This window comes from Schistocerca americana, chromosome 1 (assembly GCF_021461395.2).
Source record: "Schistocerca americana isolate TAMUIC-IGC-003095 chromosome 1, iqSchAmer2.1, whole genome shotgun sequence".
In the NCBI taxonomy this organism is placed as follows: Eukaryota; Metazoa; Arthropoda; class Insecta; order Orthoptera; family Acrididae; genus Schistocerca; species Schistocerca americana.
In genome coordinates, this window is record NC_060119.1 from 140,598,276 (window position 1) to 140,621,824 (window position 23,549).

The 23,549-nt window shown below is 43.5% G+C and overlaps 1 protein-coding gene across 2 annotated transcripts in view; it reads right to left on the reverse strand.

The window, feature by feature from the left end:
* Positions 1 to 22,303: 22,303 nt before the first annotated feature.
* The window catches only part of LOC124621421 (regucalcin-like), a 61,703-nt gene continuing 60,457 nt past the window's right edge, over positions 22,304 to 23,549 (reverse strand). For both annotated transcript variants that reach the window (XM_047147140.1, XM_047147139.1), the window contains exon 6: positions 22,304 to 22,590. In XM_047147140.1, the coding sequence (XP_047003096.1) occupies positions 22,366 to 22,590 (225 nt within the window). In that variant the 3' untranslated portion in view covers positions 22,304 to 22,365. The remainder of the gene's footprint in view (positions 22,591 to 23,549) is intronic.

A 23,549-nucleotide genomic window follows, 5' to 3' on the forward strand; every position in this document is an offset into this window, starting at 1 on the left:
TTTAGTTTAAAGTAATCTGGTGTGTTGCAGATTTGCACCATTATACTCTTTCAGAGGTTGCTGTGAGCGGTAATGACTACGGCCGTGTGGAAAGGGTGCAGGCAAGCTTCTCAGCCCGAAGGCTCCTACTGTTAGTACTGTCCTTTCTGCCTCTAAATAAAATTGTAGCTTGATATTTCGAGGGAGCTTTTCTGCTTATAATTTTAAATCTGTTTTGAAAAAGCTTTTACGAGTAGGAATAAAATTCACATTTGTTATAAGTAATTTTATTTTCCATCAGTTACTTCCTGGCAACTACTTCCACGCTCACCTAGTGTGATTAAATGTGTTAATGTTCTTGATGAATAGCTAGTAAATAAAGTAAATTCTTTTAAAAAAATTGAACGTAAATTCACGGTTCATAGTGCATTGATCGCTGAAACTGGTCGCTCTATGATAAATAACGTTGAAAGTACTACTACAGGTGTTCAATTTCATTACATAAGTGAAGTCCCTCCAACCTTCAGTCAGAAGGATGGACATACAAAAACCCTTAAAATGTTCGTCGGGTCATCAGATCTTGGTAACCGGCATTTACTCTTAACTGCGTAAAGTGAACTAAGGGCTAATTGCTTTTAACAGGACACGGTCGATTTCCTACCTCTGAGTTTGTGCTCCCTCTGTAATGCCCTCGATTTACTTTTCATCAGCAACAACAGCATCCACTTTGAATCTACTGCTGGAAAAAGGCCTCCTCTATATTCTTGCACATGTTACAATCTTTGTCCGCACACATCCACTTATTCCCGTATGTCATCTGCCCATCCACCATTTCTTCGATGTTTGCCGTCAGCAGGTCTGTCAAAATTAAGCTATACTTACTTCTAAAACGTTAGATAAAAGTAATTTAAGAGTAAATAGTGTTTCTTTTTGACATATTTGACGATGGCAAACGCTGAAAGTAGTTATGTGGAATATACAGGGTGTTAAAACATGTGTCATATTTTAAGAGGTGGTAGTACCCACGAAAAGAAGAAAAAATGTCTAAAATACGGGATCTATTATGAATACCTTAAGAGCTATGAGTGCTCGCTCAAAAGAAGAGATGTGGTTCACATATTTTGCTGGGTGCAAGCACCTCTCAAAATATTCAACTCCTTTTTAACACCCTGTATAGATAAGAAATGTCACACAGACTGAAGTAACTGCTAAAAATGTATGCCTTCTTTCTGAGCACTTCGTTTAATAATGCTTATTTCTTTTTCCAGATTGTTGAAATGTCTGCAATTTGACCATTGTGTATACAGGATAATTCACGAAGATTTGGAAACATTTTAATATGTTATTCTACAAGTAAAATTTAAAAAAATGTTCATATAAACATAGGTCTGCAAATGTTTAGTTACGGAGCTACGGCTAATAAAAGACTTAGCCTGAAATCCAGCAACTTCGCTAATATGAAGCCATCACAAAACTGTGCGAATTTAAAGTAAAGCACGATTTCCATTTATTTTGTTGTTATTGAGCTGGTGAATCTAATAAAACATGTCTCAGACGTGTATCTGCAGTAGCTTTCCAGAACATCCGGAGAAGCAAAGAAGTAATTTCGTAAAAATTTTAATTTATTAACTACTCCATCCAATTTGTTTTTTAAACTCCAGACAATTGCAAAAAGTTTTCAACAGATGTTGTAGAGAATTTAATTTTGGAAAAATTATGGTAATTAACTAAAATTGTATGAATATGTCAGGTAACCTGCTTTTATTAATGCCATTGCACACGTGAATTCATTTTAAACCGGCAAAAAACAAAGCTCAGTGTTAAGGAAGTTGTACAGTGTACATACAATTTCACATACCTTCACAATAAATGTTCAAAAATGTTTCCACAGAGTTCAATGCGTTTAGCTGCATGTGTATGAACAGATTTTGTTGTTCTTTTCAGTTTCACAGGGTTGTTTTTAATTTCATCTATTGCGTTCATAATGCGAGCAAGTAATGCCCATGTGTATTACCTTCGTTCTCATAAGCTATGTCTTTCATCCATCCCCATACACAAAAATCCATTGGTGATAAATCGGACGACCTGCGTGTAGCACCACGACCAATCCATTTCTGGGGAAAAATGTTCATTTAAACGTGTAGTTATGGCGTTCATGAAATGTGGAGGCGCGCCGTCGTGTTGAAAATAATTATCAATCGCGTAGGAAATGGAGCATCTTCGAGCAATCGGGGCATTTCTTCTTGAAGGAATTGTAAGTACGTCCCGCCAGTTAGACGTCCTGGAAAAATGAGCGTCCAATAAAGTGTATGTTGATTATACCACACCACACATTTATGCGAAATCGCTGCTGGAAATTGCGTTGGACTGTTACGTGTGGGTTTGCTTCAGACCATACGTGCTCGTTATTAAAATTGTTTAAACCATCTCGAGTAAACTCTGTCTCATCAGTAAATAAAATGTATTTATGTAAATGCCGATTAATGTTTAACCAGTCGCACAACTCCAAGCGAAGGGCAGGGTCTCTCAGATGTAAATGATGCACTTTTTGTTTATGGTAAGGATACATATTATTGTGTTTCAGTGTACGCCATACCTTATATTGTGAAATGCCTAATCGTCGTGTAGTGGTACCCGCGGTACGTTGAACAGCATGCATAATATCCACATCAGCGTCTTGACGTATCGAGTGCTCGTACTGATTATGAACGATAGGTAGAAAACCTGTCTCCCTTAACATTCGAAATACTCCGCTAATGGTTCATGCCTTCGGAATCATCACCTAGACCATAGGATGGAATAGATGTTGAGGCAAGAAATCTCATGAGGGTGGACTTTTTATGATACTGAAGACACCAGTCTTTTTTACTGAGTACGTGCACATACTTTAACAATGAATTTTCTAACACAGCTCATTTTTAAGAGTCAGAAGTGGTATACTGCATTCATCATAAGAATAAACTTGTTGTCGACATTACACGTTTGCTCGGGTCTCATTGGAAATCACTTTATGTGGAGCAGAAGCTAGGCTTTCTTGAGTACAGTCAACTGCGATAATAAGGATGCATTCTATGCTGTGCACTACGCGCATGTTGACTCAGCTATATTACGGGATAATGGCTTTGACTGCGCCTTTATCTTGGACAACACTGGCCACACAGCTGGTCCAGTTTTCCTGGGGTGACGCGAACAGTAGCAGTTAAGACGTAAAAAGAGACGAGCATAGAAGCTACATAGTTAATAATGTCATTTAATTCGTAAACAGAATGAAATAATACATAGCAAAACTCCGGCAATACGCTTCCTAAGGGACCAGACGGATATATAACACGCTCTCGGTCATAGCTAACATAGTATAGTAACCAAAAACAAGAGTAATGAAAATTCCTAATTTAAACATGGGGCAATTTTTCTGTATGAGCTGTGTCATGTTAAAGCATATTGGAGAGATTGCAACGCATAGTAAAATATCGAAGCCACTGAAGTTCTTCCATATCCGAATCCGGCTAATACATGTCAGTACCAGAACTGTGGTCTGTTACGTTGGCAACGAGGAGACCAATAACAGAACCAGAGTTATCGAGAGCCACGTTTTCTTCTCTCATGACGTGCTGTTGTGCGTCACGCCAACCTTCAGCGCTGACATGTGACAAAGCCTCGTACACTAGTTCCACTATGTCTGGCAGCTTAAATGGCTTATTTCCTGGGACAAATCCCTTAACTCGGATCCAGATCAGTTCTATTGTGTGCAGATTGCAGTGATACGGTAGCAAGTGCAAAATGTGGCATTTGTACGGTGTTCTTGATGCCGCGAAAACTGTTTTCCATTTTTCTACGACGCTTATATCACTGTCTCTTATGAGACCACATCTGAGGTAAGAAACAAATGGACAAAGTCCAAATAAAGAGTATTTGATTTTCTAATTTTGTCCCAAAAATTTAATTGGCAGTGTTTAATTAATATAAATTATTATCACGTCCTTTATAAACCATCGATAACTAAGAATTCACATTAGCAGTGAAATCTGGAATTGTGTATGTGAGATTTAATTAGAAACAAGATGATCTGCAAGATCTTTCGTAAAAGATGATGATTAGATATATATTAATGAGCATATATTTAGAGAATTTTTGAATTTAGGTGATGTAGGTATTCGAACTGAACGAAAAACTATGGAAAAAGGAAAATACCCTGAGATTAGAACTAGCGATGCGCAAAACACACGCTTCCGATTTAGCCACATATCTGTTTGACAATAACTCTCTAACTTACTGTACAGCCTGGAACAGCGCGACCGCTACGTTCGGAGGTTCGAATCCTGCCTCGGGCATGGATGTGTGTGATGTCCTTAGTTTAGTTCGGTTTAAGTAGTTCTAAGTTCTAGGGGACTGATGACCTCAGAAGTTAAGTCCCATAGTACTCAGAGCCATTTAACTTAATGTAGTAAACATCATTGGAATACTTCAAACCCAACTATCTCTGTAAACTTGTGAAAAACATGAATAGCCTGTTTCTCGCCATTTTTAACGGTGTTCGACGGGCGTGTGTCACTAGGGAGCAGGAATGGCCGTCAACCATTTTCACAGTGCGTATCAACAGAGTGACAATCACAGCTCAACTAGCATTTAGAGATCGCGACTGTACACGATTTTTGAAATAAAAAGTGCATAGCTAAAGTGTGATTAAGGTAAACGCTGATGGCTGTTAATGCATTAGTAAATCTTGAAGTTTCATTTATAGTAACGTAGTACTAGAACATGTGCTACAGAAGTAGGACCTACTCCGCAAGAGCGTTAACAGAGCCAGGTTACGTGTGCTACGGCTGTAGACCAATCGTCGCGTTTCTTTTTGTTTACATCAGGTCTATTCCTTTGATGAAGTATGGACCCAATTACCTTCACCATTATTTGGTTCTCAATTTCTTCAACCTGATTACTATGTATTGATATGCTACAGGTGTACAGGTGTTGTCGCGGTTTTAATTTGCATTTAGCCTTTGGCCGTACTTACATGGTCTGCTTTTATCTCTACCAGATCCGTTATGGTTCTTTGGCTATTGACATTCTCGTTAAAGTTGAAGACCCAACATACACTTTAACAAGTAAGACAAAAAAAAAGACTCCACGAAGAAGGGATAGTCCAAGTGAGATGGAAATCGCTAGATGTCATGTACATGTACAGGCAAATACCTCTTATTCAGATTTCACCTCCTCTTCTGGACAGAGCAAGGTGACGCAGTGGTCAGTACACTGGACTCACATTCGGGCGGACAACGGTTTATCCTTCATCCGACCATCCTGAATCAGGATTTCCGTGATTTCCCTAAATCGCTTCAGGCAAATGCTGGGATGGTTCCTTTGAGAGGCACGGCCGACTTCCTTCCCGACCCTTCCTTAATGCGATGGGGCCGATGACCTTACGGTTTGGTACCTTCCCCTGAATCAAACAACCAGTCTTCTTCTGACGCCTCTATGATGGGGGTCAGAATCGCGACACCCAGCGTTGAAATCGCACGGTTGTGTTATGAGGGTCAGAGGAAAATATTTGAGGCACACTGCCGCTCAGAATAGACACAAAAAGCCCTCAGGGAGTGGCGTAAAGGGCGTCCGTGAAGCCTACCCATTCACTGTGGCGTTCATTCCCACACATTTCGCGATGGAAAACGACTGTTCGCAGTGCGATGAGCAACAGCACGAGGTCCTTGACAACGCCAGACACCGCTGATACCCACCGGACGATTCAACTCAGATTACCGTGTTTATACAGTCGACCAGAGAGAGCCCTTATGATCCTAGTCACCTGAGGCAGCAGAATTTGAAACTTCTTTATTTAAATGAGTGTGGCTGTACTTAAATTGCAGAATGACTGAGACCCACAATATGCTAGCGCAACACTCAAAAAAAGAAAACCTGACTTCAAATAATTAATTCAAAATAATGGCCCTGACTGAAAAGAAATCCTAACAATAACCTATACATTTCATTAACCACTTACCTCACAAAAATCTTCATTACGCGAACTACTGCAATACAGTGAGCGTCAATACTCCCAGGTAAATAAGATTCTAACTACTAAAGCCACTAACTACTAATAGGCATATGGTTAGCAAAGGAAAGATTTTGTTGCAGACCAAATAACGTATTTTTTTTTTACCTTAATAATGTGACATCCAGTTTAAACACGAATATAAATAGTCATTGACATCTAGTACAAAGGTATATAATCATGAATAATATTCAATCTCCAAGTCGAACATGTATAGATCGTTATACTACGCCAACACTTCAGACTTCTACCCTCCATCAATGCTAATTTCTCACATCTAACACCCATCACTGCTGGCCGTTCACCTCCAACTGCCCAAAAGTACTTCCATCACTGCTGGCGACACTTCCAACTGCCCAACAGTACTGGCTTATAACGAGTCCCACCAGTCACAGAGTCTCTTACAAAGAAAGCGCAGTCAGAGATCCAATGAAAAGCGCTACACAGCGCTGCCAACATAGAAGTAGCCCACTTACAAATTTGTCGACTACATTCAATAGCGAACCATTCAATCTTATCGCAGGCATATCAGGCGCATAATCAGTCTTATTTACATAAGGAGACATAGAGAAGGGCTTACATGCAGCAGCAGCAGTAGTAGATTTGTGCATTAGCCTTTGAATATCATCTTAAGTATGTGCTACAAATGCTATACTGTCAGCGAATAAAAGATTGCTAAAAAGTAAGTTCTCACGGTATTGCTTCGACCCACGTAGCGAGGTGTTGTAGAGTTTCCCGTCAGCTCTGGTATGTAGATGATGCCCGGGTTTCTTTCGCCGAAACCAACTTTGATAATTAAGGGGATCTTTACTATCTTTGGCCCGAAAGAAGCATGTACTTTGAGAAAATTTTTTTCTCGGTATGTGTTATAGATATCAGTGTCAGATTTAGGCAAAGTGTTGATTGATGTTTCACCTACAAACTGGAGTTTTTTCGACCGGAAATGTCGAGGAGCAAAGGCGGAAGTGCCGTCGGAACGAAACAATTTCGATGTAGACCTCCACGCGCGGCATGTCACAGGTCAGCCGGCTCGTCTGAAATCCAAACTGAGTTGACCATAGCGAAGTATATAAGATTCTTTAGGAGTTGTACCTCGCTTAATTTGGACCATTGGAAATAAAATGGCGGCCATTTGAAAAAATAGGGTATTTTCATCGATTTTTCGTCGGCCAAGTATAAGTATTTATAGTTGATGGATCGGAATAAAAGTGGTACAACTCCTAGATAATTCAGTTAGCTTCGTCGGAAACAAATAATCATGCCAATCGGTTCATACCGTGCGATAAAGTCATTTCGAGAAAAACGCGTTTGAAGTTTTGACTACATATAAATGCAATATTATGCGACTTACGTTCAGTTTGCTATTCCAGGTCCACAAACTAGTCCTTCCTCTTCCTCATAGAGGGCGTTCTGCTCGATCTGGGCTATCCTGCGCTACTCCAGAGCCGCTCGTACGGCCGGTGAAAAACGGTTTCCGACCGCTTGAATCCGGTGGTCGTCCGAATGCTTCGCGAACGGCGTCCAATAGAGTCCCAGGGTGACGTCCATCGTTGTCATGCTCTTCAGAAACGCTGAATACCCTTCGTTGGAGCTGCTCACTGCCAGGAAAGTCGCAATTTCCAGAGTCTTCGCACTAGAATGCAAATGCTTGGGAGCTAACTTCCAAACACACGCGTTCAAACTTTCATTTGAATTTTGTGTGTTTCCTCCGAAGCACCGGTACAATAACTCGCCGTCCGAAAGAAAAAAAACTGGTGCGTGAAGAAGGCCGATTTCAGGCAGGTACATTTTTTTGTTCAACCGCGATTAACAAACATTTCCGTTCCGTATTCGGAAAAACCGTTTCAGGGGTGGATTCTAAACCATTTTATGGATTCAAAAATGCAATTTAAAAAAAAAAACGATTTTTTTGAACCAATGAGAAGAATATACCAAACAAGATAGTGTCAGTACACAGACTTACTAACTACTCTTTCCACAGCAAATACATCCGAATTGTTTCCTCCAATTTTCACAGCGCCCTCCATACCTCCGTGAAAAGACCTGGTCATCTTGAAGAGGTTTTTGAAAAAAAAAATTCTTAATTTCCACAACAATACTAATTATACATATTAACCCACCTCCTAACATGATTAGTGGGCCATTATTTGATAGATAAAATTGGGTTAAAATGCAGCTTGATATGACAGTTATGTTAGTGAAGTACAGTTTAAACTACTACCGTATGTTAGTTTTCTACTACAATGGGCAGTTTAGTTTAACCTACTTTATTTAATTATCTAATCTAGAAATGACTACTAACTGCAGCGTCACAGGTGTGTCAGTAAAATACAAACCTACTTAGAATAGCCAGGCTCCACGAGCTAACCCCGAGGAGCATGCCCCTGGCACTGGGCTGGCCAAGGTTAGCATTCGCTCCAGTTTCCTAAATTAATGTCCTAAGCTAAGTCCTACTAAATTCTAACTTAACCTACGTCATCTTCGGTGCTTTTAGTCACAATCGGTGGTAATTGACCCCGCCCCCCCTAATCCCATACGTGGCGGTTTCCAACTGATGGAAGTCGGCCATTCCACGCACAGGCGGTATGGGAATGGGATCAGGCCTTACTCGGTTGGTCTATGAATTGGTACCTATTCTTGGTCCCTCAGGTATTCTGTTAACACTTTCCGTGATACCTCATCTGCCAGAGCATTCAAAGTACGGAAAGTGTCTTCTTGTCTAAGTAGATGGTATATGTCATTGATCGGAAGTCTGTCTCGGAGTGTTGTCGCGACATCATTGAAGAGAGGGCACTCCAAAACCACATTGTCGGGAGTTCCCTCCGCCGCGCCAGTCACACTCGGTGGTTGCCCTTTTCCCAAACCGACATAGATATGTCGGATAGGGTCCATGACAAGTGAGAAAATGAATGAGTCCTCGTGTAGGTTCAAAGTATTTCACGCCCCCACGCTCTTTTACGTCAGGTAAGAACTGGAAGGTTCTTCTCCCAGTTTCTTCTTCCTCCCAAACCCTCTGCCAAAGTTCCTCCCCTCTGTTTCGTATTTCTCTCTTATCCTCTACCCTCACACCCATGATCTCTATTATTTTCTCCCTGTTCACTTTTTTGGCTCAGTACCATGCCGCTTGTATCTTGATATCTAGCGGGCAGAGCCCCATTATGACTAACAGAGCTCCCCCTGGTGATGTCCTGTAGGCCCCCACCGATCTCAAAATCATGCTTCTTTGGACTCTTCTCACTGTCATGGTGGGCACGACCAGCGTTAGCCTGTGCGCCCAGACTCCCGAGCCATAACCCACTACTGAGGTTAGGATACTATTATGATAAAGTTTTATGAGATGAGGAGGGGGATGAAATCTTTTATGTCCAATGGAGATAAGATTGTTTAGTAGTTGGAGAGCTCTCTGGGTTACGGTTTCTATGTGTCTTCTGAAGTTCCATCTCTCGTCAATTATGACTCCCAAGTATCGCGTCTCCCGTCGCCGAAGAACTGGTGAGCCATCGATTCTAACAGTGGGATTCCTGATAAGCTCACCTTTTAGCAGTAAGTATGTAGATTTGCTCGGAGATATTTTCATCTTTGTATTTAGGCACCATTGTTGCAGTTTCTCTATGGCCCTTTCGATCTTTGTTTCAATGTCCTCTCGGCTGCGACCGCCGACCAGCAGGAGGAGGAGGTCATCTGCGTAGGCTCTCTAGCACTTCTTCACTTTGCTGTAGTCTGTCTAGCAATGGCTCCATATGGATGTCCCAGAAAAGGGGTCCCAGAACAGAGCCTTGGGGACACCCCTTGGTAATTACTTTCCCAATTCTCCCGCTAGGGGATGATAGCCATACCTCCCGGTCCTTACAATAGCTCCTCAGACACCCATATAGCGGACCGAGCGAGGTGGCACAGTGGTTAGACACTGGACTCGCATTCAGGAGGATAATGGTTCAATCCCGCGTCCGGCCATCCTGATTTAGGTTTTCCGTGATTTCCCTAAATCGCTCCAGGCAAATGCCGGGATGGTTCCTTTCAAAGGGCACGACCGACTTCCTTCCCCGTCCTTCCCTAATCCGATGAGACCGATGACCTCGCTGTCTGGTCTCCTTCCCCAAACCAACCAACAAACACCCATATAGCGGCCCTGGACATTCTTTCTCCCGGAGACAGGAGAAGAGCCAAGGCGACCACAGGTTGTCGAAGGTGCCACTGATATCCACCATGATGCCGACGACGTACTTATGTGGGGTTGAGCCGCAGACCTCAGCCGCCAGAGCGATAGCATCAGATGCCGACCGCCCCGGCCTGAAGCCGAACTGCCTGTCGCTCATCCCACACAGCACCCGGTGAGCCGTCAATCTGTCAGCCAGCAGTTTTTCCAGAAGCTTCCCGAACAGGTCCAGTAGGCAGATTGGCCTGTATGATTTGACTTAGGCCGGGTCTTTTTCTGGTCCCTTTTTTTATTATGAGCATGTTCGCGGTTTTCCACCTCTTGCGGAACTTCCTTTGTCTGAGGCACTCGTTAAAGAGGTGAGTTAGCGGCGCGATTAACTGGGGTGCCAGAAATTGCACCACCTCAGCCACAATGCCGTCTGGTTCTGGAGCTTTCCCTCTTTTTAGGGATCTTATTTGTGCAGCCACCTCCTCTTCCGAGAAGGGGTAGACTGCCGTGTCGTTGTTGTAATCTTCTAAGTCTGTATCTCGCAGTTGCTGCTGGCTTACGTTTTCTCCATCCGCATTGTCGTCAGGCAGCAGGGATCGGAGAAGGACCTCTGCAGTCTCCTGCCAAGATTCCGCCATCCTGTCCCCCTGCCTGACTGTTGATAGCTCCAGGGGAGAGCGGATTTTTTCCCCTCACTAATTTATAGGGGAGACCCCACGGGTCTAAGGCCAACTGGTTCAACACATAGCTCTCCCAGCTATGCATTCTCACTTCGCATAGTTCCTTCTGAAATCATCTTGAGGTGGTTTGGAGAACACCCATGTTCACTAGTAAAACCTCAAGTCCCTTTTGCCTTACGTCTATGAAAGCAATAAACAGTGTGTTCTCCCGCTCGCGGCACTTTTTCTGAATTTGCCGGAGTATTAAGACAGTACGAATAGTAGATTGCTCAGCTCAAAACCCACATTGAGACTCAGAGTTCACACGCTCAGCAAGCTTCTCCAGTCTTCCCAGCACCATACAGGCAAACTGTTTTCTGACAGTACTTAGCAGTGAAATTCTGTGGTAGCAACTGCAGTCAACGCAATCGACTTTACCTTCGTGTAGAGAGATGATATAGGCTTTGCACATATCCAGCAGCACAGTACCTTAGTTCCCTCTACTTCAGCTTTTCAGTGAAACGTTGTACAGCAATGGGAGAAACGGTGTCCGACAAGTTCTGGGTTGATGTCCCCTCTAACGGATCGTTTCCCACATTTAAGCTAAACATCTCTCTGAAACTCCTCCGTAGTAGACACGGCATCCAGCTCGTGGCAAGGTAACAAAAATTACTCCTCTTGCTTTTGGGCTGATTTCAGTTGGATGTGAGTCAAGGCTTAAGTAGTGTTCCACCCATCGTTGCAATTGGCGATGGTTAATGCATTAGAATATCTTGAAGTTTCATTTACAATAACTTAGTATTTAGCATGTACTACAGAAGTAGGACCTACTCCGCAAGAGCGTAACAAAGCCAGGGTACGTGTGCTACAGCTGTTGACCAAACGTCGCGTTTCTTTTTGTTTACATCAGGACTATTCTTTTGATGAAGTATGGACCCAATTACTTTGACCATTATTTCATTCTCAATTTCTTCAACCTGATTACTTTGTATTGATATGCTACAGACGTACAGGTGCTGTCATGGTTTTAATTTGATTCTAGCCTTTGAAGGTACTTACATAGCTTTTATCTCTACCTGATCCGTTATGGTTCTTTGGCTATTGACAGTCAAATACCATTCACGTGTACAAAAGTCTATTATTTATTGAGTTCTTCTCTCGTTAAACTTGAAGACCCAACATAGACTTTAACAAGTAAGACAAAAAAAAGAATGTACCAAGAAGGGATTATCCAAATGGGACGGAAATCGTTAGATGACCGTAGCAGTTTTGCGCCCTAAAACCATAACAAAAAACAACTTAGAACGTTTGAGATTCATAATGAGACTGAATTTTTCAACACCGTCGCCCTACATCCCCCAGCGTTCCTCCAGACTTCGACAATTCCCTCTATATTCACCTGCTAGGTACAAAAAGCCAATAAAAGATCTTAGTTGAATCACATCTGTGGGACTGATGTCCCGGTCTCTGGAGAAACGATCCTTGATTGTGTGAATGTATTGATTTGTGTAACTGACCATAGTGTCAAGGTTGTTGTCAGTGAATAATTTATTCCAACATTCAACTGCATTTTTAGCATTCTTAGCATTTCTTATGACTCCAGGAAGGTGAATGATGATGTTTTGAGGTCCCATGCTATGTGTTTTTCCAGATGGCTTTTTGCCCTACATGGTGTTCTTACCTCTTAACAAATAAAAGTTCCTTGTTTTGTTGTCTCTTCTTTCTTCATCTTCAGCTACACCCTCTCCATCTTGCTCCGTTACAAAATCATCTTCACTTTCTTTCACCTCGTCTTGTGAGCCGGTGTCACTGCCCACACCAAGATCCTGAGATACCATGGGGTCTTCCTCGTCATTGCATGTCAGCAGTTCCAGTATTTCTTAGAGATGATGTGTGTTAGGCAATTGACAATAATTCCGAGCTATATCTGTGGAGAATCTGGAGTGTAAAAAAAGATAAAACCAAGATAATTATGTATTCAGGTGCAATGTGCCTGAAATACCGAGCTCAGAACACAATATATTTTCACAAAATTCGGGTTACTCGTGCATTAAGTGATCAAAATGAAAACTCTGATGAAAAAGAACCAAAAATACACACCTCTTTAAGTGAAATGTAATCGAGCACAATGAGCCTGAGAGGCCACTAACGTCACATCTGCTTTCCACGAAGGTCACGCGAAAAATAATGAAGGGGCTTGTAAACAGCAACTGAAGATGGGAAGGTGGCAACGGTGGGGAAATCCCACGCCACCTAATTGGAGAGAGGGGAACAAGAACATGTCAGCTGTGCCTATCAGGCGACTGCACCAACAGAGGGTTTAGTGGGACAGTCTTCTTTGGGGTAGGCTAATTGGCACTCTTGATACTATGATACACTTTACTGATGTTCCCAGCGTTGATACACTCCTGTTTAATTGCGCAAAATATCTCCCAGAATGTATTTACGTAGTTAAGAGTGGTGTGCTAAACTATGGCCTTTGCTTTGCTTTATTTGGATTCCTATGGGTAGTGCTGCAAGTGTTTGGGTGTCAGTTGACAGTTGCCTGTCGCTTGAACCAATCAAGAGACATTGCTTTCAAAATACCAAATGTGATGCCGGCTGTAACGTTAAGAAATGACTTGACCTTCTACCAATATTAAGCAGTGGTTGCCTTTATGTCCCAGGTGTCAAGTTCTCTCTGGACTCTGTCAGCAAATATTCCTGCTGTTGCCGGATTCTTAGTTTTGGAAATGTTAGTCTTAGCTATGCAATGTCTTTTAGCAGGATGAATTTTTTAAGGAACAAAGTGCCCTTGTCCCTCCTACTACATGATCCTTCTCTGGCAGCGCTAAGGGATGCGCATGTGGAGAGAGGCTGATATCATTCCTTTCAGTTAAAATAAAATGTAGATGATGTCAATATTTGTAATAAAGGTGCACCCAGGAAACCTAGTGCTTCGTCTTGCCTTTAAAGGATGTGTTAATGATGTACAGCTCGTACTTGGCACATAATTCACAGAACTGTAAACTCTTCTCATTCGTCTTGTCCACTCCATGTATGCCCAGACAGACCATCCAGGCTGGAGAATCTCATTAGTACAGAAGCGGGAAACATGTCAGTGGCACTCTTCATCCACTAATAAGATCTAAACAGCACAGTTACTCGCCTGGCGTAATTTTTTTAAAACTGGTATAGATTCAACAAGTCCGTGATAGGGCTCTGGAGCTAAGGGGGTGAATTTCTACTCACAGGTCACGCAATTCCAGCAAATTAGGAGTCAGTGTTTTGTAGGCATGCGGCTGAGAGCCGATATGTGTTCCAAAGGGTAGAGGTCAGGCAAATCTGTTGTCCAGAACATCAATGCGAGTGCACTATAATATTCCTCAAACCACTCTAGTGCGATTACAATCTTGCAACCATCGCCGCCAGGGAAGCCATCAAACATCAAGGGATGCAGGTGTCCTGCAATAATGTTATCTTAGTTCACTATGGTCATGGTGCCTTCGATTACTACACCAGAACCTGTGGAAATCCAGTCAACCCAGTAGGATAATTCTGCTCTCACCAGCGGCGTACGTTTCGGGCAGCCACTCGCTTGCATAACAGCGTCTAAGTACATAACTGTCGACCTGGTGCAGCAAGAAATGCGGTTCTTTCGACCAGGCGATACGTTTCTATTCATCCACAAAGCTCAGTGATGCTGTGCCCACTGCAATCTTAACTGATATGTCGCTGGATCAACGCAGAAACACCTAGGGGTCGTGTGCTGTGGAGCCTCATGTTCAAGAATGGACTTTGAACGGTGTGCTCCGAAACACTTGCGCCTGCACCAGAATTGTACTATCTCATCATATCTACCACAGATCACTGCCTATCCTGGATTACACAATGGAGGATTCTCCGACCACTATGTCTTAGTGAGACGTTGTCGTCCAACGCCATATGGGTTACTTCTTATTTCATCACGCTTCAATCACTTTCTGTAAATGCTCACGGCAGTGGTATGCGAACAGCCGATCAGATTCCCCGTTTCAGAGATTCTCGTTTCCAGCCGCAGGGCCATAGCAATGTGTCCTTTGTCAGAATCGCTTCAATCTGTGGATTTCCGCATTTACGGGCCGCTATGACGACTGCCCATTCGTCTTTGTTCCTCTTACATTCTGTCCTTACTGCATCACGAGTCCGCCAGCAACACCACGGGAAAGCATTCGGTTTTGCGGTGGACAGTGGTCGTAACATTCTTGCCCAGCAGTGTACATTATAAACATTCTTCATTTTTATTCTTCATACACGCAGCCCTCTGCCGCTAGCGGGCTCCGAATTGTTGCGTGTAACATGGGGGTAGTGACGTAACTATCTTCGTGTGTAGAAAACAGCATGCTGTAATCGAGTTTCGTATTTGAAGACTTCCTGTACACATGGAAAACACCCTCTCCTTCAGCATGAGAATGCCAGGCTACACACGAGCGCTGCCACATCAGCAACAATTCGACGCATTGGGTGCACTGTCATCGATAATCGTCCATAGAGTCCCGACTTGGCCCCATCCGATTTTCATCTGTTTCCAAAGCATCTTCGAGGACTTCACTTTGATAGAGATGAAGCGGTGCAAACAGAGGTGAGGTTGTGGCTCCGACAACAAAGTCAATCCTTCTACATTGGCGGTAGAAACAATCTGGTGCCCCGTCTGGAGAAATGTGTTCGTCTTCAGGTTGACTACGTTGAGAAATAAATATGTAGTCATGAAGAATAAAGGTGAAGAATGTTAATAACGTTTGTTTTATTTAAAAAGCGTTAAAAGTTTTAACATAAGACAGCACACCCTTGTAAAATATTTAAGTTTTTAATTATCTTTGTAGTTTTAAATTGAAATTATTCCTCAAATGATTTACAAGTTCAAATAAAAGTAGAGAAAATTCTAATTCCTGTACACAAAGTATCAGTTGGAATACGATTGGGCTCAGAGCAGGGCGCGCCGGATACTACAACTGTACTTTTATGAGAGGTTTGTGAAATTAATTAATGACCGTATGTACGCTCGCTCGCGATATACCAGACTACATTCCTGAAATCTTAAACGGAGTAATTGGAAATAATAACGAGGCGTGAAGATACTGATTAAGCCGCACCATGTGTCCAGAAAGACGTTTGTTAATCCATCTCCCGTCATGAAATTCAGTAACTTGTACAATGACCAACGACGCCGATAACTCTAAATCCAATTACACTTGCGCATCCAGTACAGCTCCAGAACTAAATGTTATTTGCTTCTTCCCGATAAAAGAGCAGAAAATAACAGAACGTAGCATGGAGTCAAATTCACAGAGTGGAACAGACTGCTACCGTACAAAGAATGTTACTCCAGTCAATAAATTGGCACACTGCTAGTATACATATTTGATTAGCTTACCTGGGTGACAAAAAAGGTATATTATAGTTGGATCACTTGGAAAAACGAGAATGACTCCGTCTAGCAGCCAAAAACCAGAAGCAAGTGTCTCTGTGCCAGGGCAGTTCGGTCTTTCGGTACTGTTGGTCAATACAGTCCAGTCCAAATCTCCTCAAAGTCTTCTTTCATACATACCTGCCCCCTTTCCGTTACCGTTCTTGTTCCTTTCTTCTTCTACTGCTTCTCTTTCTCCAGCTCCTTCTCGTTCTCTTCTAGCCCCTACTACTTCTTCTCCCTCTCCCCTTTCCCTCGTGCCGGCTCTGGTGTACACCTTCTTTAGTCCTGCTAATGGCGCCCACCAAATGTTTGCGTTTCCACCTGAATATTCTGTCTACATGGCGAAGCTACAGGCCATCAGGAAAGCTGTTCATTATGGCACTTGGACATTCTAGTTCGTCCTGATATCTACAAACTCTCAAAGTGTGCTGCAGAATTTGCAACAGCCCGTGTTTGATAAACAGAATAACAGATATGTTCTGGACGTCTTCGCGGCCGTTAGAGACGTATAGACCTTGCACACTGCCGTAGAATTACTCTGGATTAAAGAACATCATGGCATTCTTCATAATGAAACTGCTGACCGCCTTGCCAAGAGGAGTATTACAGAAGGCCTGTTACGGCCAATGCCAATTCCTTATACTGATCTCACATCTAAAATACGGAAGGCCTCTTATCACGCTTGGAACTGTGAATAGCATGTCTCTCAGCACTCTAAGGGCGGCCACATAGAGGCCATACAACCGAACGTCTCTTCTCGGCCATGGTTCGTCCCGGTACAGCTTTGTAGACGTCAAGTGATTTCTATCATTCGCACGATGCTAGGACACAGTGTTACCCCGCGCATCTCCAGGGTGGTCCATTGATCGTAACGGGCCAAATATCTCACGGAATAAGCGACAAACGAAAAAACTACAAAAAACGAAACTTTTCCAGCTTGAAGGGGGGAAACCAGATGGCGCTATGGTTGGCCCGCTAGATGGCGGTCCCCTAAGTCAAACGTATATCAACTGCGTTTTTTAAATAGGAACCCCATTTTTATTACATATTCGTGTAGTACGTAAATAAATATGGTGTTTTAGTTGGACCACTTTTTTCTCTTTGTGATACATGGCGCTGTAATAGTCACAAACATATGGCTCACAATTTTAGACAAACAGGTGGTAATAGGTAGCTTTTTAAATTAAAATACAGAACGTAGGTACGTTTGAACATTTTATTTCGATTGTTCCAATGTGATTCATGTACCTTTGTGAACTTTGAGAACTTTTCATTTCTGACAACGCATGCTGTTACAGCGGGATTACCTGTAAACACCACATTAATGCAATAAATGCTCAAAATGATGTCCGTCAACCTCAATGCATTTGGCAATACGTCTAACGACATTCCTCTCAACAGCGACAAGTTCGCCTTCCGTAATGTTCGAACATGCATTGACAATCCGCTGACGTAGGCGTTGTCGATGGATCACGATAGCAAATAGCCTTCAACTTTCCCCACAGAAAGAAATCCTGGGACGTCAGATCCGGTGAACGTGCGGGCCATGGTATGGTCCTTGACGACCAATCCACCTGTCATGAAATATGCTATTCAATACCGCTTCAACCGCATGAGAGTTATGTGCCGGACATCCATCATGTTGGAAGTACATCGCCATTCGGTCATGCAGTGAAACATCTTGTAATAACATCGGTAGAACATTACGTAGGAAATCAGTATACATTGCACCATTTAGATTGCCAATTATCCTTCCTCCCATAATGCCGCTCCATACATTAACCCGCCAAGGTCGCTGATGTTCCACTTGTCGCAACCATCGTGGATTTTCCGTTGCACTATAGTGCATATTATACCGGTTTACTTTACCGCTGTTGGTGACTGAGGCTTCGTCACTAAATAGAACGCGTGCAATAACTGTCATCGTCCCGTCATTTCTCTTGTGCCCAGTGGCAGAACTGTACACGAAGTTAAAAGTCGTCGCCAGGCAATTTCTGGTGCATAGAAATATGAAACGGGTGCAATCGATGTTGGTGTAGCAGTCTCAACACCGACGTTTTTGAGATTCCCGATTCTCACGCAATTTGTCTGCTGCTGATGAGCGGATTAGCCGCGACAGCAGCTAAAACACCTACTTGGGCATCATCATTTGTTGCAGGTCGTGGCTGACGTCTCACATGTGGCTGAACGCTTCCTGTTTCCATAAATAACGTAACTTTCCGGCGAACGGTCCGGACACTTGGATGATGTCGTCCATGATACCGAGCAGCGTACATAGCACACGCCCCTTGGGCAGTTTGATCACAATAGTCATACATCAACACGATATCGACCTTTTCCGCAATTGGTAAACGGTCCAGTTTAACATCGGTAATGTATCACGAAGCAAATACCGTCCGCACTGGCGGAATGTTACGTGATACCACGTACTTCTACGAGGGCTGTCCAGAAAGAAAGTTACGATTGATCGCGAAATAGAAACCACAGTGAAAATCAGAAATGTTTTATTTGTAACAGTTAGCTACATCTTCCAGCTACTTCTCTACGTAGTTGCCGTTCTGACTTAGACATTTGTCGTAGCGTTGTACCAACTTAACAATACCCTAATCATAGAAGGCAGCCGCCAGTGATTTCCACCAATTCTCTACGCTGGCCTACAGCTTGTTGTCTGCGCGAAAATGTCTTCATAGCCAGCGGTTCATGTGAGCAGTGATGAAACTCTGAGGGGGACAATTACGGACTGTATTGTGGGTAATCAAACATTTCCAATTGAAACCGCTGCAGGAACATCTTCATTGCCCCTGCAGTATGCGGATGAGAATTGTCTTGAAGAAGAAACCGCACGGCAGTTATGTAATGTTGGCTGCATAGCTTCAGGCGAAATTTCTCACAAGGCCCTCGTACTTGGCGGGAGACACTAATTTTCTAGACATCTTTACGCGCTCAGTGTGAGTTCGGAAATGAGAAGAGCGTCGTGATGCTATCTAGGGTCGTACTAGAGACACTGCCCAACACTTCTGTGCAAAGCTTTATCAGATTTTCATAGTCGTTTTCATTTCGCGACCTATCGTAACTTACTTTCTGGACAGCCCTCGTATGTTAGTGACTATTACAGCGCCATCTATCACAAAGCGAAAAAAGTGGTCCAACTAAAAGATTCATATTTCTGTACGTACTACACGAATATGTAATAAAAAAATGGGGGTTCCTATTTTAAAAAAACGCAGTTGATATTCATTTGACCTATGGCAGCGCTATCTAGCAGGGCAACCATTGTTTCCCCCTTCAAGCTAGACGAGTTCCGTTCTTTGTAGTTTTTTCGTTTGATGCTTATTTTGCGAGATATTTGGCCCGGTCACTATCAATGGACCACCCTGTATATCAGTTGAAGACTATTGCGTCTGGACGGTGCGATAAAGACACAACGGCAGTAGCGGATTCTAAACACAGCATATTGGCATGTTCTAAGTACATGGCTGCACAACTGGATTTGTATAAGAAATTGGTTGCGAGAGGTTACCCTCGCCCTGCCAGTGTTCCTGTTTTACTGCATTATTTTGATAGATATAACTTGCTGACGGACTATTTGAAAGCCACCGATTTGCCGAAGTCTTAATTTTCACATGGAATCAGCCTGGTTCGTAGTAAGGTGTGCAATTTTGTGTTTTCATTTGCATACAGACCTCCATTTCTACAATAAATTTTCACTACCGCTCTATTGTGCATTTTGTCACTGTTGTACCAGCACTATTGTACACACCGTTGGTTGTATTGTGTTTGTCATTTTGGGTTTTTATTTTACTTTAAGTACGTCTGACTCTGTGCTGCATGTCTCGTATTGTACCATGATATTTGCAGTTTTGGTCTTCAGCTATTGTTGTACTTATTGTATTTTGCACGATGTTCGCACTATCATTTTTCTCTTTTACTGTAAGAGGATATACATCATTATCATAATGTTGCTATGTAGTGCTGATTGTAATTCTGCTCCAGTGTCATTGTTACCACTGCCGCCGGTTGACTGGTGCACGTCTAATTGCGCTTTTATTTTACTTTAAGAGTGTGTTTGTATGCTAACTTCGTAATTTTGTGCCGTTTCGCCGTTCCGCAATTATGTTCCCTTGGCACTTTATCAGCGCTGTTGGCAGTTCGGTCCTTGTAACAAAGATCCAAAATCAAGAAGTTAAAAAAGAAAATCCCTCATGCTATCGCCTGCTATGAAGACCGTGCCCGCACAATGATGGCGCCCCGGTTGCCATAGGCTAGTTAGGTCACTGCTAAATCCTATACTTGACTGTGACGAATACGCGAACAGCAACAGTTATTTCATCGCACTGTGTGTATCCGCTACTGATTACGCTGCTTTTGTGCGAAGCGCCTCTGCATGCACACGTGAAGAAGGTATACATCGCACAGAACCTAGACACGCTCCCAAGAGTCGCAGTGAGCTTCAACAGTGCCGCCCTGCGTAATCAACGTGGAGAAGTGGGAGCCTGTCCATTGTGAAGAGATGTTTTGTGTGGGCGTAAAATGTTTCCAGATCGTCCACTCACTTTGGGGTCAGTGTGGCTGGTTGCTGACTAAAGAGGCCCAGGTTCGATTCCCAGCCGAGTTGGAGATTTTCTCTGCTCGGGGACTGGGTGTTGTGTTATCCTTACATTCGTATCGTTATAACAGACACTAAAGTTGATGCAACCACACTGTCGTATCGTTTTTCCAATAGTGAGAAGCCTGTATGACCTAGAACCGACAACCAATAGCTTAAAATTGAAAAAGGTTTCCATATCCCGGCCACTCGCTGCATTGCAACCTGCTGGGCGAATCTTGTCCGCTAGAGGACTTTTTAAAGTAAATAAGGCCATTTCGACCGAAATTTTCTTAAAAAGAAATTAAATGGTAATTAAATGGACACCCAGCTGCAAAAAGGCGTTGATCATTGGGAACATGTTGAAAATGTGTGCCCCGACCGGGACTCGAACCCGGGCTCTCCTACTTACATGGCAGACGCTCTATCCATCTTTTTTTTGATCGTTGTGTTTGGTCGTTGCGGACGTCGCAAGACATGGTTTTATGTGACAATGCCTCCATGGCTGACGACGTTTTAAATTTTATGCGTGGTAGTCCTTTTTATGGTTCCATTTAGAGTCGTCCTGCACCTTTCCCTTTGTGTGTCTCTTGTCCTCGAGTCTCTCATACTTGGTTGCAGATTTTAGCGTGTAGTCGGTTGGTTGACTCTTTCTGTTTTTTGTTGTCGTGGTCAGTCAACCAGTCTCCGGCCATCTTCTTTTCTTCTTCTGTTTCTTTTTGTTTGGTGTTCATCTGTACTCTTCGTGTCTGTCGTATTCGTTACCGCATTTGTGTTCTTTTAGGGCCTGGGGGGGGAGTATCCTTCCCCTTGGGGTTTTACCTGCTTCGTGCATTATTGTCTCGCCTGTTTTTGGAATGGGGGACTGATGACAGCTGTTTAGTTCCCCTTAAACATCCCAACAACCAACCAACCAACCAAGACATTCTGTTAAAGTTCGGTGGCTGATGCTTCCACTCAGTTTTTTATTACAGAGGCCAACCGGCTCTCTGACCGGACACGCTGAGCTACCGTGCCGGCAACCATCTGAGCCACCGAAGGCACAGAGGCTAGTGCGCCTGCAGGGACTTATCCCTTGCACGCTCCCCGTGAGATCCACATTCCCAACATGTCCACACCACTACATTCGTAGCGCGCCTAATAGATGTTTGCCCATCATACTCATTACTCGTGGCAGATTAATCTACCAAGTCCCGTACGAGTTCGAGCATAGCGTGTGCTTTCGCACAAGAAGATCAATGGCCGGGAAGCCATATTTTAATTATATATGGCGGTAGTATCTGTTCCCGAAACAACAACGCCTCTTTGCAGCTAGGGTGGCCATTTAATTATCATTTCATTCTATCAGAGCTGCATGGTCATCAACGGTAACTGTTCTTTCGGGAACAGATACTACCGTCATATATATAGAAAGAAATTAATTGGACACAGAAATAAAATAGTTTGGTCTTATAGCGTATAGGCCTGCACCGAGGCTTTATTTATAGCCCCCAATCTCTGCAACAATGAGTGAAGACGCACTCAGAGGACGACGGAGTGCGCGGGGAGTCCCCGGGCGCCGAGCCCGGTGACGCGGAAGGTGCAGCCGGCCATGGGCAGCTCGTCGCTGCGGTCCATGCCGATGGAGCCCGTCGTGACGAACAGCTCGTCGAGGCCGGCGCCGCCCCACGCCACCGACGTCACGTTCAGCGCCGGGATCTCCACCCGCCGCAACAGCCTGCCCGTGCGTGGGTCCACCTGGATCACCTGCAACACCGGCTGTTACTGTTCCCCTACCCAGTGTTTATAAGCAGGTACTTGCCCCGCTTAAAAATGAAAAGATTCCAATCGAAAGAAGATATAATAGGAGTATGATGATATGTTAAGCAGCGGTGGTTACTACATCAGCATCTTTATTCCGGTAGCCATCTTTTGGCGTGGCAGAAGGTATGTTTGTATTACCGGAAAACAGGTATACTTTACAGATAATTTTACAACTAGGGCAGCCACAAATGCGGTAGTCACACAATTGATTGATCAATTCATACGCCACATTAGGTGTATATACCCTGTATACAACTGTTACAACTATTAGAATACAAAACTCATAAAACTTAATGGAAAGCCTAATAGTTCGTAGTAGCTGCTTTTATTGAAGTCGATTAGAGACCCACACACAAATCTCCGATAGACTTCAAGGAAAACAGCTACTGAGAACTGCTGCAATTTTCATTCGGTTTTACACAGAAGCGCCAAACAAACTGGTATAGGCATGCTATTCGAATACAGCGATATGTAAACAAGCAGAATACGGCGCTGCAGACGGTAACTCCTATATGAGACAACAAGTGTCTGGCACGATTATTAGATCGGTTACTGCTGCTACAATGGTAGGTTATCAAGATTTAAAGTCCACCCCCCCCCCCCCCCCCGGAGGCTGAGTGGTCAGCGCGACAGAATGTCAATCCATGGGCCCGGGTTCGATTACCGGCTGGGTCGGAGATTTTCTCCGCTCAGGTACTGGGTGTTGTGTTGTCCTAATCATAATCATTTCATCCCCATCGACGCGCAAGTCGCCGAAGTGGCGTCAAATCTAAAGACTTGCACCAGGCGAACGGTCTACCCGACGGGAGGCCCTCCTCATACGACATTATTATCAAGATTTAAATGACTTTGAACTTGGTGTTATAGGCGGCGAACGAGCTATGGGACACAGCATCTCCGAG